This window comes from Rhododendron vialii, chromosome 5a (genome assembly GCF_030253575.1).
Source record: "Rhododendron vialii isolate Sample 1 chromosome 5a, ASM3025357v1".
NCBI classification, from domain to species: Eukaryota; Viridiplantae; Streptophyta; class Magnoliopsida; order Ericales; family Ericaceae; genus Rhododendron; species Rhododendron vialii.
Genome location: NC_080561.1, coordinates 37,829,231 through 37,848,621, shown reverse-complemented (window position 1 = coordinate 37,848,621; position 19,391 = coordinate 37,829,231). Strand labels below are relative to the sequence as shown.

Genomic DNA, 19,391 nt, shown 5'->3' with positions numbered 1-19,391 from the left:
TTCTGGAACTCTGAGGAAAACCGTTAGAACACAAAATCCAACTGTAATAATTAATCTAATCTTGGACATCACTCTAAAAGTCAAGTTGGGCCAACAGCCCATCAGATCCACATGGCCAATCTCTAGGCAACAATCTCATAGTATCCTAATTAACATCACCAAATTAACCAAACCCATGACTTCTTATTTTCTCTCTCACTATATATACACTCTTCACTTACTCTCTCTCTCTCCACCAATGACTACAAGCTTCTGAGTGATATCACCCAAAACGCCACCCCCACATTTTCCTCTCTCATTGCCTTCTTAATCCAAAAGATACATAAAAAGAAGCTCCAAAAACCCATTGGAGTGCTGAGATATGGGTTCTCCCTTTCCAAGAGCTGTGCTTTTTGTTTTGATCAGTGTCTTATTGATATCTGCTGAGTTTGTGTTTGCAAAACATGCAGCAGGCATCACGAGGCACTACAAGTTTGATGTACGTACAAGATTTATATATAGCTCGCGATTTAAGTAGGGTTCTAGATATCGCCCGTTGCGTAATGGGATTCTGAGCATCCAATACCAATTTTGCCTACGTATCGGCCGATAGTATTTCATATCGGCCCATATATATATGTGTGTGTGTGTGTGTGTGTGTAAAAGTAGCAATACTGATACCGTTACATAACCGGATACCACGATTTAGTTCCCCGAACTTAAAGAGGATTTAATTTCCTTATGTTTTCTTGTTGTCTTATTGACGATCGATTACAGATAAAGCTTCAAAATGTGACAAGGTTGTGCCAAACAAAGAGCATTGTGACAGTGAATGGGCAGTTTCCGGGGCCTAGAATCATTGCCAGGGAAGGCGATACCGTTTTGGTTAAGGTTGTTAACCATGTTCAGAACAATGTCACCCTTCATTGGTATGAGAAGTTATTTATCCTAATTTATCAGTCACTTAATTTGTTCTCTCTCCTTTTCTTTCAACTATATATCTATATTGATTTTTGTAAGTCTATCTGTTCCAATAAATAATTAATTTCTCAAAATTTTGTTTGAGTTTTTGGGTTGAATGTGCAGGCATGGAGTGAGGCAACTAAGGAGTGGATGGGCAGACGGACCAGCATACGTAACACAGTGCCCAATTCAAACCGGGCAGGCGTACGTGTATAAGTTCACCATAACCGGCCAGAGGGGGACCTTGTTTTGGCACGCCCACATCTCATGGCTAAGAGTGACTCTCTACGGGCCTATAATCATCCTCCCCAAGCGACACGTTTCTTACCCATTCCCTCAACCCTACAAAGAAGTTCCCATCATTTTCGGTACTAATTCAATCAACTAACAAAACAAAATAAAATGCAACCAACTGACCAATTTGGCAATATATTACAACAAATTTGCTTTACATGGTATTTTGGTTCGAATTATAGGTGAATGGTGGAAAACAGATACTGAGACACTAATCAGCCAAGCATTGCAAACAGGAGGTGCACCAAATGTATCTGATGCCTTCACCATTAATGGACTTCCTGGACCTTTGTACAACAAATGCTCGGCTAAAGGTAAATAACCTATGCATGCTACATTTACGGTAGGGCTGTAATGAGCCGAGCTTTGTCGAGCTCGAGCTCGCCTTGTTTGCTAAACGAGTCAAAAACTTGAGTTCGAACTCGAGCCGAGCTCTTAATGAGCCGAACTTAGTCATTTGCTAAATGAGTCTCTTTGATTGAGTCGAGTCTCTCTTAACGAGTCGAATTTTTGTCAATGAGCTGTGCTCCACTTGACTAGCCCAGTCAAGCTCGCGATCGAGCTGCTCAGATTATTTACAGCCCTAATTGATGGAAGATAATAAAGACCCAAAAATTGGGGGACTGCGTTTGGTATATGAGGCTATATGATATGTGTTCAGTCTCAAATTAAATGGCACATCACATGATATCCAAATGTTGTGTACAAATATCGATACCGTTGCATTATTTGTTCACCAAACAGTACTGATATGTCGACTTCTTGCAGATACATTTCAGTTGAAAGTGAAGCCCGGGAAGACGTACCTCCTCCGGCTCATCAACGCCGCGCTCAACGACGAGCTCTTTTTCAGCATCGCCAACCACACACTCACCGTGGTGGAAGCCGACGCAGTCTACGTCAAGCCATTCAGAACCACCACGGTTCTCATCACCCCGGGCCAAACCACCAACGTCCTCCTCCGCACCAAACGCCACCACTTCCCCAACACCACCTTCCTCATGGCCGCCCGACCTTACGCCACCGGCCCCGGCGCCTTCGACAATTCCACCTCCGCGGCCACCCTCCAATACCAGCACCGCCGCCACCTGTCCTCCACCGCCTCATCCGCTAAAAACCTGAAACGTCTCCTGCTAAAACCCAAATTTCCTTTCTTCAACAACACAAAGTTTGCAACAATTTTCAGCAAGAAAATCCACAGCTTGGCGAATTCGAAATTCCCAGCAAATGTCCCCAAAAGAGTTGATAGACGGTTTTTCTTCACAGTTGGGTTAGGGTTAACCCCATGCGCTAAAACTCAAAATTGCCCAGGACCCAATAACACCAAACTGGCAGCCTCAATAAACAACGTATCATTTGTGCAGCCAAACACGGCCTTACTTCAAGCCCATTTCTTCAACAAATCAAAGGGGGTTTACACCACTGATTTCCCAGTCAACCCATTGGTCAAGTTTAATTACACGGGCACTCCGCCGAGCAATATCGTGGTGACAAGTGGCACGAAAGTGGTGGTGCTGCCGTTTAATTCTAGGGTGGAACTAGTAATGCAAGATACCAGCATTATTGGGGCAGAGTCTCACCCTCTGCATCTACATGGATTCAATTTCTTTGTTGTGGGTCAAGGGTTCGGGAATTTTGACCCGAATAAGGATCCGGCTAAGTTTAATTTGGTTGACCCGGCTGAGAGGAATACGGTCGGTGTGCCCTCTGGTGGGTGGGTTGCAATCCGATTCCTAGCGGACAATCCAGGTGGGTCCATAATGTCAAAACTATTTACTATCTTTTTAATGTTATAAAACATTTCTTTGCTGATAAATTTTTTTTTTTTTTATGTAATTATTATAAAAAATAGTAGGCAATAATGGATTTTTTTAACTGAAAAATGTTGCAAAAATAAAATTATGTAGTATAGAAGTTTCATAGAAAATAAATTGAATGAAATTACAATATTGTTTTAATGTTTTTCTCGCATTTTTATTAAAGTTGGGCTATTTGTTATGACCCATGAGAATTAGATTTGCATATGCGTACAATAACTTTTTAAGTTAGCGCATACTATGCGTACGGTGGCGGATAGAAAGGAATACGGGCAGGACTAACGACGCCCTTTGGTTACTCTCATTTACTCGACATACATTTTGAAATGTATAAAAAAATTCAACTTTTTATCCCTTCGAATTGTTGATAATTTTCTTTTGTACCCTTCAAATTGAACCTTTTTGCCCGTAAACCCTCCAAGCAATTGAAGAAGAGAACTAATGAAATAGGGAAGTGCTACAATACACATCCCTTATTTGGGTGTGTATCATATGCACCCTTATTAAAATACACCAAAATGTTATGAATCCCAAAATGTTACGAATCTATTACTAAAAAGTTACGAATCATATTGTTGAAAAGTTACGAATTTTTAGTATAAAAGTTACGATACGAAATAAAATGTTATAAATGACCGGTCCTACAAGTAATTTTTTATGAGGTGGCACAACATGAACTACACAATAGGTGCATATGGTACACACCTTAAAAGGGTGTGTATTGAAGACTTTCCCAATGAAATATGTTGATTATTTTGATTCTTTATAATTACTAATCTAGGGTTTCCAAATGATTGTTTACTTAATTAACAGGAGCATGGTTCATGCATTGCCACCTTGAGATTCACACAAGTTGGGGACTGAAGATGGCATGGATCGTCATGGATGGAAAGCGCCCCAATCAGAAGCTACCCCCTCCACCATCCGATCTTCCAAAGTGTTGACACAAGAAATTAACTTCTTTGTGTATTTTTTTTTTTCCTTTTATTTTGGATCATGTTTCCTTATTCGATCTTCTTCTTCTTTTTTCTCGAAAAAAAAAAATTTTAAGTGAAAGTAGTGGAAGAGAATATTTTAGAGAATTAGGTTACATGGTTGTTTGGAATATAAATTTGAGTGGGACTTTTGAGTATGAAATTAAGCACAATGATTGAAAAGTACAGACTATTCATTTTCTACGATAATACAAGAATCTAAACATATATAGTCAAATGTGTTAATTAATTTGTTAATGTTAGCTTGATGAGGGTGACATTTATCTTTAAAAGTTATTAACTGTTGGTCAATAAGTAATATAATTTGGCATCTTAGAGCATCTTCAACCCACTTAACAGATCCAATATGTTAGTTCAAAAACAGCTAATTAATCCATATTTTGGGTGGTACAACGAGCTGGCTATTTGGCTCGCCATTTCCCCATGAGCAATTTTCACTGGCTACTTGTGGCCAGCCACTATGTATCCTGACACGTTAGTGATTGTAAACTACACGTATAATCACACAGTCACACAAAGACCTAGAGTTTTTACGTGGTTCTTTAATTCAGGTACATGCACAGGGGCAACAGAATTTATCTCTGCGGATGATCTCTCAGCATCACCTCACTCTAGTTTTCCTCATGCTATGCCACTGTCTACGTTAGAATTTGCAGTAGTACTTTACTTGTAACATATATGTCCTATATATATATATATGGAAGAGGGCCCTATTTTTTCGCTTAAATTTCAGAGCCTAAAGCGGCCGTACCTCTGACTTCACCTTAGAGCCAGCCCTACCCCTGTAACCACCTAAGACTCCCCCTTCATCCCCAATCTGTCGAATAAAATGAAAAGCGGGTATCAATATGCTTCGTATACGATGATGAATCCGGCTCTTTGCCAAACAAATTAATGACATTTTAACTAACTAAAGTAGCACAACCAGTTTCATTCATCATGGGCTTTATTACTAACTAAAGTAGTGTCATGTATATAATCTTTATAAATTTCTTTAAGGGAAATGATATTGGCACTCCAAAAATTGATGCAGTCACTCTAAAAAACAAAGAAAAGTGGTTTTGGAGTTACACTGATTTTGGAGTACCTGCATCAATTTTGGGAGTGCCAATATCATTTCTCTTCTTTAATTTGCACCAAATTTAAGTACTTTATGAGTTCTTTTGGTGCAAAGAAATTATGCTATAAAATTCTTTTCATAAGGGACAATCGATTTGGGATGGATGAAGTATTATGTTATATTTACATCAAAGTTTAATCAAGAATAATCAAATTTAATTCCTTAAGTCTTCAGACAACGATACAAACTACAACCATCAAACTTTTATTGCAAGTGGATTGTAACTAAGTGGTATGCACTATGTATTCCTGTTATATTTGGCAGGAGTTTAAATCTCACTCGTTACATTAACATTATTGATTCTTGCCAGAGGGGAAAAAAAAAAGCTCCACTTTTATTGTACGACAACGATGATGATGATAATTAGGATTGCAAATGAATTGAGTTGCTCGTAACTTGGCTCGTTAAGGCTCAGCTCATTTCGTAATCCAGCTAGAGTCTTAAGTTCATTTCCTATACGACCCGAGCTTAACACTCAAAAACTCAACTTGGCTCACAAAAAATCGGGTCATTTTGCAGGCTCAGCTCGCTAAGTACGTAGATTAGCCAAACTCTCCTTGTTAAAGGCTCGGCTCTGACTTGGTTCGGCTCGTTTACACCCTAAGGCTCAGTTTGGATGGTAGGAATGAGAATGTGACACATACTTCTATGATTCCGACATTTAGAAGGAACATGAATGAGAATGTGATGTCATATTCTCAAGATTCTCATATTTGGGAGGGACAAGAATAAAATTATGATTTCTGACGATACATCCGATCAAGAATCACATTATCAGATTGAGCGGGAATCTTATCTCTCTCTTACCCCATGGGAATTTTAGATTCCTAGCTAAATCAATAAAATAAAAGAGGGAAATATTGACTTTCGATAAATTTCCAAAAAAATTAGGTCATGCATGGGATTACTAAATTAATCCAAACATTATAATGAAATTACTTCAAATATTGTATTCCTACAAAATTTCATTTGTAGTAATCATATTCTTATTCCCAGATAATAAAATTCTTAGAAATTTGATTTTTAGTAATCGCATTTCTATTTTTATTAAAGATTCCGTTTATCCAAACTGAGTCTAAAGAAGATATGGACAAAGCAAAATAAAGAAACTTAAATAATAAAAAAAAGAGGATCTATTGTAAGTACTACTAACATTTTTATTACAGTATCTCTTTCCTTCCTCGTAATCCACACACAAATTTCTTACAGTATTAGATTTGCCGTTAATTGAAAGCAACGACAAGCCCACAATTGACAAACCAACAACGGCACCACCGCAATCAGTCACCCACCTCCCGCAGTCCCTCCGGGCCTCCCCACAACTCTCCTTTATTTCCATTTCAAACCCCCCCACCTTTCCCACAATCACTTTCGCCCCCCTGAAAACAAAAACAAAAAAAAGCCAACGCACCCGCCGTCGCGACCCCCGCCCGCCGGTGACGAACATGAAGCGGGGCTTCCGTTTCTCGCTCCCCGTCACCGTCGTGATCACCGCCGTTGGCTACGTCTACGTCTCGACGGTGTTCGTGTTCGTCGACCAGTGGTTCGGGCTGTGGTCGTCGCCCGGGATCATGAACGCCGTCGCCTTCACCGGCGTGGCGATCGCGTGCGTCTTCAACTACGCCGTCGCCATCTACACGGATCCGGGTCGGGTCCCCGCCACATTCATGCCCGACGTCGAGGACGCCGATAACCCCGTACATGAGATCAAGCGCAAGGTACTTTTTTGACTCTTTTTTTTAGGGTTTTACTTGTTATGTTTGTTGTTTTTGATTGCTCTTGTATTTGTTAGTTGTGTTGTGTTTTTTTTTTTGGTCGTATTTCCTTCACAAAAGACAAAGAGCCGTGTTACATGGACTCGGGTGCGGGTGCGGGTCCAAACCTTCCTAAACTTAAGTCTTAGGATACTGGGATATGTGTCCCCAAATTGGGTATGGTACAGGAACACGTCGAACACTTGTTTGTAATATATATTGCATAATTTTATCAAATTATGTACCGTAAATTATATTTAGAAATGTATTTAAACAAAAAGGGTTAAGAGAAATATGTTTTTGGTATTTTCTGTCCATGTGAAATACTCAAATATCGCTTTTCTAGCTAATTTGATATTCTTTTTCTGTAAATATCACAACAATTAGAGGATCCGAGTGTCCAAAATGGATACGGGTTTCGGACGCATCGACTCGTGTACTTGATTCAAAATGAAGAATCCATGTAACATAGACAAAGAGAAATAAGCCCCTTTAGCCCCCTGTAGGGAACTCGGCTTTAATAGATTTACATATTATTGTGTGTTAATTGGGACTCATTTGTTATTATTTTGGGGGTTGTCTCAATCTGAGCTAATCTTGGGCAAGCAAGTAAGAAAATTCATATTGTATTCTTGGTTGGTGATTAAACAGAAACTTTCCTTTCTGTTTGCTGTAAATTGCTATATACAATGTGGATTTGTGGCAAAGGCTTGCTGATGTTCTGTTGGTATCTTTGTTTGTACTTGGTAGTTGTAGGAACTTTGACATAACGGTTATCACGGTAACTTTCAAGTCAAGCGTCATTCTACTGATGAACTGATCCAACAGCATTTTTGAATATTGATTTCCCCATTGTGATTTAAAAGTGAAGCCATTTTGCCCTAGGTATCCAACTCAACTCAGAAAGTTAGTTTTTATTGCTTTGGTTCAGCAAGTTATGCTGGAAAGATGGCACTAGGTGTCCCTATGTAGGCTTCACTTGTCAGACTTGAGGCTCGCTAGGTAAAAATTCTCACTTTATAGTCTCCTGCTTGGTATGTATGTCATCTTGCTTGGTTATGAGTCTCTTGGCCCCCTTTGAGAATGTGATATCGAATGAAATGATTACTGTGTCATTCAAGCTTGGTTTCAATCTTAACAAATTCAATTCTTTTCCATTGCCTTGTTTATCATTTATAAGTTTATAACCAAAGGAGCCGTAGTCGAGCCGAGGTTTTTGTGATTGTCCTCTCAACAGGGATCTATTAGGGATCTGATCCATGGAGGACTTCAGTGTTTGTACTTTTTAGTATCTTTATATGTTTTGGCCTACAACCAAATTATGCTTGATGTAGGGGCATGGGGATAGCTTTTTTCCCCGGGTGTGAAGCCTGCAGGCTACAGGACTTCAATGACCATGCTTTTGAGTTTTTTTTTCCATCATTGAGTTTACGTATCTTGAAGTTGCTTTAGCCTACAACCGAATAAACAAACAAATAGGTAACGACAGATGATAATATAAACAATGATACAAACTGGCGATGGTATGCATTACATCACTCCAAGAATATTTGTCAACAGTTTCATTGCATAATACTACATCACGATTAGCCAATATAATCACACATTCACACCATTTTGTAGGTTTCTAGGACCAACATTATGGTCATGGTAACCTTTTAGCAGCATGAAAATTTGCTGAAAAATGAAATAGAACAATTGCACCATCTTTAAAGTTTTGAAAGTGATGAAACAAGACGAGTTTATTGGACACAAAAGTGGAGCAAAACTTTTCAGAAAAAAAAGTCGGGAGCAACAATTACCTAATAGCATTTCTACAACTTGCATCAAGTTTCCAGAATATCTTAATAGTTTTTTTTTTTCTTTTTGGCAACAATCTGCAGTCGGTTTATTCACTTTTTGGTTCCCAAAACCCCATTTTCACTTTCTGTTTTCTTGCAAATTGGTCAAAGGAGAGAGAGAGAGAGAGAGAGAGAGAGAGAGAGAGATAGATAGATTTGGCTAGTTAGAAATGAAGCCATTTTGCCTAGGTATCCTACTCAACTTAGAAAATTGGTTTTAGTTGCTTGGCTTCAGCTAGTTATGCTCATAAGATGGCACTGGATGTACCTGCATAGGCTTTCACTTGCCAGAACCTTTCTTCTTTCGAAATTGGGGCTCGCTAGGTGAAAATTCTCACTTGATATTCTTTTGCTTGGTATGTATGTGATCTTGCTTGGTTATAACTTATGAGTCTTTTGACCCCTCTGAGAATGTGCTATCGGATGAATCTATCAGCATGTTATTCAAGCAATCTTAACAAGTTTAATTTTTTTCATTTCTTTGTTTATCATTATAAATTTATACACCAGTCTCAAACAAGCTTAGGTTTTTGCGATTTGTAGAACTAGTAGGGATCTAATCCATGGAGGACTTTAGTGGTTTGGCCTACAACCTAATAAATCCATTTACAAATTAGAAAATGTTGCTTTGGTTTGTTCCTTTGTCATGTTATGTACCACCCTTTTCATGTAAATAGACTAGAGACTAGATCAAAAAACTTCTTCTAATTTGTGTCATCAAGATTGGTTATGACTTCTTTGGGTATATTATCGATTCGAGGTATGGGGATAGTTTTTGTTGGGTTTTGAACCTTGCAGGCTACAAGACCTAAAAAGAGAGTATTTTTTTCATCATTGAGTTTATTTATCTTGAAGTAACAAATAGGCAAAGAAAATGAAAATATAAGGTAGTTTTGGATCATTTGGTCCTATATCTACACTTCACCTTGGCCACTAGGGATTGTATCAGCCAAAATAATTGAATTTTGGACCCTGCTTTGCTCTCTTTTATGTGACTTGGATACTGTTTTATGCACAAAATTGGGTAAACCAAACCAAACTAAGCCTTGTTTCATTGAGCTTTGTCTGGGGCTACTTATTTACTTAGATTTAGTAAGCCCAAATCCTTCAGTATCACCGCATCCAAAGTCAGTTTAGGCCTTCCTCTTCCCGCATCCAAAGTCAATTTAGGCCTTCCTCTTCCCCTAACCCTACTATCCACTACTATCATGTCACTCTTTTTGACTACTGTGTGTGCAGGTCTAAGGTAAATATGTCCAAATCACTTTAATCTATTTTCTCTTTAACTTTTCCTTTATAGGTACAACTCCTACCATCTCATGAATAGCTTCGTTTATAATTCTATCTCTCTTATTCTTACCACACATCCACCTCAACATCCTCATTTCAGTTACACTCATCGTACTCACTTGTTGCTTCTTAATAGGTCAACATTCCATCCCGTATAGCATCTTTGCTCGTATAGCAGTTCTATAAAACTTCTCTTTCAATTTTATAGGTATCCTTCGATCACACAATACACCAGAAGCGGCTCTCCACTTCAGCCACTCAACTTGGATCGTATGGGTTACATCGTCCGTAATCTCTCCATCCTTGCTAATAATTGAACCTAAATACATAGAATGCTCACTTTTTGGTATCTCTTGATCCTGAATCCTCACTTCTTCTGCCTGAGCACTTCTATTATCACTAAACTTAGGGTTCATATACTCAGTTTTACTCCTACTTATCCTTTGGACTCTAGTGTCTCTCCAAATTTCTAATTTAGCATTAACTTCCCTTGCAATCTCATCACTAAGACAATATCATCTGTAAACAATATACACCACGGAATATCATACTAAATATATCTAGTCAACTCATCCATAACTAAGGCAAAAAGGTTAGGGCTCAAAGCCGACCCTTGGTATAAAATACTGTAATTAGGGATTCACTTGTTTCCTTTACTGGTGATCGAATAGTAGTGAGTCTAGTGACGGTACCTTCATACATGTACAAAATTGGGTAAACTTGCTAATGAGTTTTAAAATTCTTGGAGTTCATGACTTGTACACTAGGGCTTTTAATCAAAGTCCTGTGATTTGGTACACTACTTTTTAAAATGTTGGCAGCCTTGTATGTTAGTCCCGATATTGAATTTCTGATTTTGCTTTGATAGGCCTGGAATTGAATTTAAAACCTTGTTTTCAACATTGTTAACGAATTGGTAGTTGTATTGACGATAAGGTCGATTGAAACAATTAAGATAGATGTAAACACCACAAATTGAAGGTGTAATTTACTGTCCATACCAGGCTTTTACATCAATTGGTTTTGCAGGGTGGAGATTTGAGATACTGCCAGAAGTGTTCCCACTATAAGCCTCCCCGTGCACATCATTGTCGTGTATGTAAACGATGTGTTTTGCGAATGGTAAGCTGTTATCATTGTTTCCTCGAGTCTTTTCCAAAATATCCTGTATATGTGTTAATATGCTGTCTCTTGTATGTAGGACCACCATTGCATATGGATGAACACTTGTGTGGGCCATGCAAATTATAAGGTCTTCTTCATTTTTGTTCTGTATGCTGTAATTGCGTGCATTTACTCCCTGGTATGTTTGAAGAACTCTTTTCCTGATGTTTTAGCTGCTTAATGTCATTTGTGGAGAATGCACGAGGAAGTAACTATTTCCACCCAATTTTTGTATAATTTTCAGGTTTTGCTTGTGGGTAGTCTAACGAATGATTCTGCAAAAGATGAGGAGGAAAGTGAAGGATCTTTCAGAACTATATATGTAATATCAACGACTATTCTTCGTTATTTGCCTATGTATGGAATATAAGTCAGTTTACTTACAGGTTTTGATTTCCAGGTCATTTCGGGGCTGTTGCTCGTCCCATTAACTGTGGCTCTGAGCGTTCTTTTGGCTTGGCATGTCTACCTCATTTTGCGAAATAAGACCACTATAGAGGTTCATAAAATATGGCATTTTGTGTCATTGTTCATTTGTTTGATGGCAAACCACTTTTGTGATTCCGATATTGTTCTTTTTTTGTTTGTTTGCAGTACCACGAAGGAGTGAGAGCTATGTGGCTAGCAGAGAAGGGAGGGGATGATTATTCACATCCATATGATCTTGGTGCTTATGAAAACCTTATTTCGGTACCATCCAATATAACCCTCTTTCAATTATCTGCTTGTACCATAACTGAACTTAAAAAACCACACACACATAACCCTCTCACCCCATTTTTTCAATTGACCAGTGAATATGTTTTGCTAACATTGAAGCTCCTAACATTCATGGGGGTTGAACAAGAAGACATTCTAAAAATGGTTCACTTTTCGATTGACTATTGGGAAGACTTGTATTGTTAGACAACCATTAGAAGGCTTTGTTTAGTTGACTGGTTATTCTTGACTGCTTCAGGCGCTAGGTCCAAATGTACTTTGTTGGGTTTGCCCTAGATCGAGGCATATTGGTTCTGGTCTTCGTTTCCCGTCAGCTTATGAGAAAAAGGCTGGTGCATCAGCCTCTAAATGAGTTTGAGTGTTGTTTGGGTGTCGATTATGATGACAACACGAAGATATTGGACTATTTAATGTCAAGAGACTGATGTATATGCATAGTATGATCATGTGGGTGAAGTCTGGTGTTCCACTATAAGTTTCAGAATTGGTGCATCTGTCCTAGCTGGGGTGAAGTTGAGGAGGGAGGAAGATATAAATTTTGGTGCAATCTGCTTTATCACAACTGTTGCAATAGCCAGCGGGAACGAGTTTTGAAGGATTTTGAGATGTAGATTAGTGTCTCGGCGATTTTACCGAATATGTAGAGTTTAGGGGTGTCATATTTTGTTGATGCGTTGTGTATAATGAGGGAATCACCATCCCTGTTAACCCAAAACCAAAATGTCTGTTGAAATGAGCAAATTCTTCGGCAAATACATACCAATTGTGACAACTGTAACTTTGCCAAATTGAGAAGCTTTTGGTTTGTGTGATTTCCAATTAATTCCAGGATTCTAATTCCCAAGAGTGTTAACTCTGGTGATTTATTCTGTGGCCATAATGTAAAGTGAGCTTGTTTTGATCTTGAAATGTTGAGTCACATTGTGAGGTGCCGATCTTTTATTTGCGGGGAGCATCACTAGGCAATGCCACGGTACCCCGGGAGTACCCGATAATTGGCCCATTGTCACTCCTATTCCAACACATACTAAAGTGGCAATATGGTGCTCAAAGTATGAGTTAGTACTATTTTACTGGTTCATCCTAATTCTTAGTAATATGAGGTGTACATAAATATAGAGCTTTAGCATCTCCAAGCCACACTTTTAATTTTCTAAAGTAAAACTTTTGTTGACCTGTGTGGTATTTTAAAAACTCATTTATTTTTAAAGTTGTGATCACACTTCAAACGTTTTTTTTCTTTGAGGAAATGCAAGAAATGTTATTTATTGGTGTCGTTATTGGGACTGTAGCAATGCTAACTTAGAGTGAAACAAAGGCGAGGGCTTATGCATGCCTATAAATGAAGTTTTCCTCTCTTCTTTAGCTAAATGGGGCAAGTAGAGATCCTAATGTGGATGTTCTTAGAGTAGTCGTTTATAAATGGAGGTACTAACCACCATTTGTAAATAGAGAGATAAATGCAGTGTTTGAATGGATTTTTTAGAATTTTTGAGTTTGGTTTTTTGGGTAATGAGTGAAGAAAGGAATTATGATAATAATTGGAGATAGGAGTGAGTGAAGAGAGATAGAGAGACATGAGAATAATGATTGGAGATATGGGATAATGAGTGAAGAGAGTAATGATTGAAAATAGAGATAATGAGTGTTTTTTGAGTATAATTTTTTTTTTTAAAAAGCAAGCCAAACAAAATATTTAAGAAAATTATTGAAGACCGTATCCAGAAATTTTGAATCCCTCAAACGAATAAGGCCTATATTTGAAGAGAGAGCCTATATTTGGAGGAGCATTTTCAACATTGCTCTCCAAAAAAATTTGGAAAAAAGTTTTTGATGTGTCAACAAGAGGTTGCGTAGTGAACGGATTGTATTATAGGGGTGTAATGAACAATTCAAACTATTCATTTCGACACTAATGGAGTGGTTTATATTTTATTTTCGCAATAGACAACTCAAATCTACTGGAGCCGAGACGAAGGGGTCCCGGTTTCGGGTTGGAGATGCTCAACGAGTGGCTGCCACCGGCACGTGTCTCTTGTCAGGTTTTTAGGAGCGAAGGAGTGCACCCTCACGTGGACTGGAGATGGTCCTGTCCTACTCGTCAAGAGACAGATTTGAGTGACGGTCTCTTGTCCTACGCAGCGACTGGAGTTCTTGAAAAAAAGGAAAAAAAACACAAAACAAAACCCATTTGACGCGCCAACTTACGGAGTGATCGAATTAGTTATGGCAACCAGACCCGCTCCGCTCCGCTCCGAATGGGGGCGGGTTTTTCATTACCTTTTCGAATATCGGGCTAGTGGTAAAAATACTAAAATCCGGTCGGATTTGAGGTGATAGTACCCCGTCTCTAAACCCACCAGAAACCCGCACCAATGTACCTGTCTCGATATTACCAGCACCAAAATGTATTTATTTATAAAATTATAGTTTTATCCTAATCTAATTATCATTAATATTTCAAATTTTATATTTTTACCCTAATATTATTATCATTATACTAAAAAACCCTTATATTCTTACCTTATATTTTCACCATTATACTAAACTAACACTTTATTTATACTTATTTTCTTTTATTTTGCTTTTAGATTAGCAATTTTTTTAATTTTTTACGGAGCACGGCGGGAACAGGGGTACCCAAACAATACCCGGTCAGGGTCGAGTAATAATTTTCGGGTTGAGGTGCACAAAAATCTGTCCTACCCCGTTACCATTCCTAGATCAAATAAACATCTCAATCTGTAAATGAAAAAAGGAGAGCAAAATAATACTACTAAAATCAAGAGCACTACTACTATTTTTTTAATTTGAAAAACGATAATGCCAAAATTATTTTTGTTTATATCAAAACTCTATTGTATAAAAATCTTGTATCTTGCACATAGTACAAAGATTTTATGCACTACAATTTTAACACAAATAAAAATAGTTTTGGCATTAGCAACACCTTTTAATTTTTATAATATCTTACAATGCAAAATATCTTCGATGAACTTGCTCACATCTTGTGATCTCGAATTAATCTCGCAGTCCTCCCACTATCTTTTCGCTCACTTGCACGAAAGGTGGAATCACCCCAAGAATTGTTGAACGTAGCAAACGCCATCCATTAGTATCTCTTTTTGAACTATTTTTCGAGTACTTGGATTTATTTTTCGAGATTCTATAAACTTATTTTTCTTAACTATCGTGTTGGAAACGTCCTGAAACGCGCGTGATAAAGCGGGAGAGTAAAGATGGCAGAATAGAAGAGAGAGAAAGAGTGGATAGAGAGAGAAAGAGGGGAGTCGAAACTCTGAAAGAGCACCTCATTGCGAATTACGAGTACTCTATACAGTGCGGTCCGTCTGATCCACGGTTGCTACTGGTTATGGAGGAAGAGAACCTCGACCCATCTGACATTAACAGGTATACTTTCTTGGTTTTCATCAATTACCTTTACTATTCGCGTTCTTTTACCTCTTTTATGAAGCTTTGTTCTTGACATTTAACTTGTTTGAACTCGAATTTAGGAGTGAAAATTAGCAGAAAATAGCAAGTTATTGAGTCAGTTCTCACCTTTTATGGATATTAGTTCCAATGATCTTGGGTAATCAAGTGAAAGATTTCGCTGTTGAATTCAGCTCGTGTCTTTAATTTCCTCATAGTAGGAGATAAGGGTTTCTGTTAGAGGAAATTGGTCATAGGGTTACCTAATTTTTTCCGCTTTAAAACTGCTCTCTGGTTAGGTTTGATATAAAACCCCTCTATGTTCAAGACGAACAAAAGGGTGTTTGAAGGTTAAAATTCATGTTCATATGTTCTTGATGCAGTTTCTTAATTTACTGCTAGTTGAGGGGGGTTTGAATGAGTTCGATGAACATTGGTGAAGTTTTGGCCTTTATTGATGGTTGTGTTCGTGCCAATAATGCTTAAATCATTGCTTAACTATGTCTGAAACCTCCTATGGGACCGGTCCATACCGCTCTATCCCGTCTTTAAATAGGACCCCGTGAGTGGATGATGGGACTAAGTTGAGGTGCGCACAATCTGGTCCCGATGCTCTGAGTTATCAGAAAAATGTCAATGCTTAGCTCTGTGTGTGTGTGTGTGTGTGTGTGAGAGAGAGAGAGAGAGAGAGAGAGAGAGAGAGAGAGAGAGAGAGAGAGAGAGAGAGACTCTTTTTCTCATACTAAACTGTAAGGCGCGGAGTTACTATGCATGAAGACAGGATTTGATGATGTCAAATGAGATGTGGATGCAGAATGCCTGAATTGGTGAATTCAAAGGGTTTTTTTTTTTTTTTTGTGTGGTGGATCATGGATGATACACCTAGTGGTGTAGATTGGATATTTGATAAGTGATTTATAGTTATTGAATGAGAAAAGTTCTAAACAATTTGATAATTCGCTCGAGGTAGGGTCCGTAGGGATCATGCCAGCGAGTCTATTCGTATGTCCATGACATCTCAATGTGGGAAATCTTTGAAGACAGAAGTGTCTATAAATCAATTTTACAACACTCTCTCTCTTCCTCTCTTTGAGCATCTCCAACCCAATTCTCTTAAATAGAGACTCAAAATATACTTTTTTATTCAAAAAGCAAGTTTAGAGATTTTCACTATTCATTCAACTCCAATCCTTAATCTCTCTTTTCATCTCAAAATATACTTTTTTATTCAAAAAGCATCATAAATGGCTTGGTTGGTCACTGCCGATTGGATTGGTGAAGACAATACACAAGTTTTCAAGGGTAAAGTGGTGATTTCACCAAGGGAAAAAATTTAGAGATCATTCTCTATATGTTTGGAACATCTCTATATATAGAGAACCAAATTTGGGTCTCTAAAATAGAGACCCAATATAGAGCTTGATTGGAGTAATTTTGTTCCCTTATTTAGAGATATAGAGCTTTATTGGAGATGCTCTGAGTGAACATGCATCGTGCTGGTCCTCTGCATAGTTTTGGGGAAAATCTTGGAACAGAGTTTTAGAAACGGTCGCACTGAAGTTTCTTACACAACTAAAAGGTATACTTGTTGTAGCGGAACTGTTACGAGTGTGAAGTGTGAATATTTCAAGAGGTATGATTTTTCAGTCTCTGTTATCAAGTATAGAAAACTTAAATTTCATTCTGGATTGCTAACTACGTAGAATGAATGTGCTGTATTATGGTTTAAAATGTGACCTTATTCTTGGGTTGGTATGCGTTGCTTCATGGAGCTAGTGTCATATGTGCTCAACGGAGATGGTGTCTCTTTGGTTACTCATGTTGTATATCGGGAGGTGATTTTTTCCATTTCAAGTACAAGAAAAGATAGGATAAAAAGATGATAAACAAGAAGTCTTGGAGAGTATAGGCCAGTCCGTGCGATTTTAAGTGAAATCGCAGTTGTAGAGAAGAAAATGAGGAAGAAAAAGGAAGCGGTCACTCTACAAAGAAAGGAAGAAAAAGGAAGCAGTCTGCGACCTCTTGACCGGGAATTAAAGACAGAACATAGTAGCCAGTAGACAAGATGAGGAATTGTCAATAGCATGAGGGTGGCAATTGGTGTTGTCTTTAGCTATCCCATGAAAGCGACAAATGGCTGTATGGCATTAGTGGCACCGTTCACTCGCAGTGACCAGTGTCCTAAGTTTTGAAGACTTTACTAGTTGACACCTTAATGCACATGGTTTGCACCTGACACACAAGTCACAACCCGAAGAAGGTTTTCACACACATTATTTAGTCCTGGCACTGGTTACTTGATAAAGATGCGTTAATTTGGTGGTTCTTTCATCTGTTTACCAGCTCTCTATATGTATGATATTTCTCTCCAACCTTACTTTTTCCAGCTTTAAGTTGATTGCAACAGAATAGCACTCGTCGTGTTTGGTACTGTTATCTTATTTATAATTATGCAATTAAATAGTTACTAGTAGTTGGTTATACCTTCCTGTTCATGTTTAACCATCCCGGCACTGCCATAATTGACGAAGCCTAACATGGAATGACGGATTGAAACTTGTTGACTTATTTTCTCACTACCTCATCACCGAGTCTTGGCCATCTGGCATCACAAGTTTTCAATCCATCTGGCATCACAAGTTGTCGATCTGCCTCTGTCAATTTCTAAACTATTGCCAAAATGCTGTTATGGAAATGTCGACTTTTTTCCTGAGCTTTTATGAAAAACTATTGGCAAAATGATGTTATGGATGTGTCACTGCAGGGTTAATGTTGACAAAGTAGTGGAGTCTTACTCTGGCATTTTCTACCTTACCAAGAAAAGAAAATTTCATGCAGAGACATTGGGTTTGCCTCTTCCAAAGCATAAATGCTCAGACAGCAGCTTTAGTTCAGATATTGTTTCTCCGCTTAATAAAAACCCAAGAGTTGACGACGTTGACGCACACATAATCAAGGGTAAAATTATCGTTGTTGCAAAAGATGATGAGCCAGAAATGGGTAAAATTATCATTGTTGCAAAAGATGATGAGCCAGAAATAGTGTCGGGAAAAGATAGCAATAGTTACGGTGGAGATTCGGACTCCACCATGTCATCTGCTGAAGCTAAAATCCAATTGGAGTATCCAAAGATGCTTCTGTCTGATATGCCTTCCACTTCATCTGTTAATTGGGCCAGTAGCAGTTTCAAGAATAGCCTTTATTCTCTGGACAGCAGAATAGTTTCCAAATCTGGTGCTGACAGAGTGCAATCACAGTGTAGCGGAGACAACAGTTTTCCACACAACGATTTTGGACTAAATAGTTGTCAGAATTTTGATGAGCATGTCCAAGAGTTTGGGTGCCAGATCGATTACAGTTGCTTAGAAGATGAAAATGACTACAGTGAGACATGTACTGATAAGGAACCACGTTCGAGTAATTATGTTCTTTCATCTGGAAGATGGAGTATTAACCGAGGTAATTTAGCTTTCTTGACCAATTTCTTCAAGGATAAGAGTGTATTTCAACCTTTCATTGTTACTCATGTGTCCGTGCATCTAGTCTAGTCGAAAACCTTCATTCTCTCTATCACTTGCTAACATGCAGACGTCTTTATTTTGACTGCAGAGACTCAGCCGACCGCTAAGAAACTGACGATTGATAAAGAATTTGAGGAGTACTTCTCCATGCTTATGATGTAGAAGAGATTACTCAAGTTTGAAACCTGAAAAAGTGAAAATGTATATGTTGTAAAGAGGCTTGTGTTGCATGACTTTTGAGCCAAACACGAGAATAATTGTTATTTTCCGTGGGAGGTAACTTTATTTACTTTTATGCATTGATCAGTATTCTATGCTATACTGGCTTGCAGATACACATATTTGTAAGCTTGCAAGTTTGTATCCTACGCTATTCGTATATTTTATCTTGTGTCTTGATGTTTTTGGCATTTTCCCAGACCAGGAAAAATGGGCTCACCTCTTATCAGGGTTGTAAATCGCGGTACTGAGATATGTAACTGTACCATTATTTATCTTTAC

At 38.2% G+C, this 19,391-nt stretch overlaps 3 protein-coding genes across 3 annotated transcripts; all 3 read left to right on the top strand.

The window, feature by feature from the left end:
• Nucleotides 1-216: 216 nt before the first annotated feature.
• Nucleotides 217-4,217, top strand: LOC131326419 (laccase-17-like). Its single transcript, XM_058359203.1, has 6 exons — nucleotides 217-478; nucleotides 757-908; nucleotides 1,066-1,310; nucleotides 1,419-1,550; nucleotides 2,005-2,985; nucleotides 3,867-4,217. Exons 1-6 carry the CDS (start codon nucleotides 362-364, stop codon nucleotides 3,995-3,997), a joined length of 1,758 nt encoding a protein of 585 aa, XP_058215186.1. The 5' UTR covers nucleotides 217-361; the 3' UTR covers nucleotides 3,998-4,217.
• A 2,098-nt stretch (nucleotides 4,218-6,315) lies between these two features.
• Nucleotides 6,316-12,781, top strand: LOC131326418 (probable protein S-acyltransferase 16). The gene is made up of 7 exons (XM_058359202.1): nucleotides 6,316-6,886; nucleotides 11,083-11,175; nucleotides 11,255-11,356; nucleotides 11,462-11,539; nucleotides 11,618-11,716; nucleotides 11,812-11,907; nucleotides 12,176-12,781. The coding sequence occupies exons 1-7, from the start codon at nucleotides 6,614-6,616 to the stop codon at nucleotides 12,287-12,289; spliced, it is 855 nt and encodes a 284-aa protein (XP_058215185.1). The 5' UTR covers nucleotides 6,316-6,613; the 3' UTR covers nucleotides 12,290-12,781.
• A 2,356-nt stretch (nucleotides 12,782-15,137) lies between these two features.
• On the top strand, nucleotides 15,138-19,293 carry LOC131326416 (protein FAR-RED ELONGATED HYPOCOTYL 1). Its single transcript, XM_058359201.1, has 3 exons — nucleotides 15,138-15,348; nucleotides 18,134-18,828; nucleotides 18,979-19,293. The coding sequence occupies exons 1-3, from the start codon at nucleotides 15,311-15,313 to the stop codon at nucleotides 19,050-19,052; spliced, it is 807 nt and encodes a 268-aa protein (XP_058215184.1). The 5' UTR covers nucleotides 15,138-15,310; the 3' UTR covers nucleotides 19,053-19,293.
• The last annotated feature ends 98 nt before the right edge of the window (nucleotides 19,294-19,391 follow it).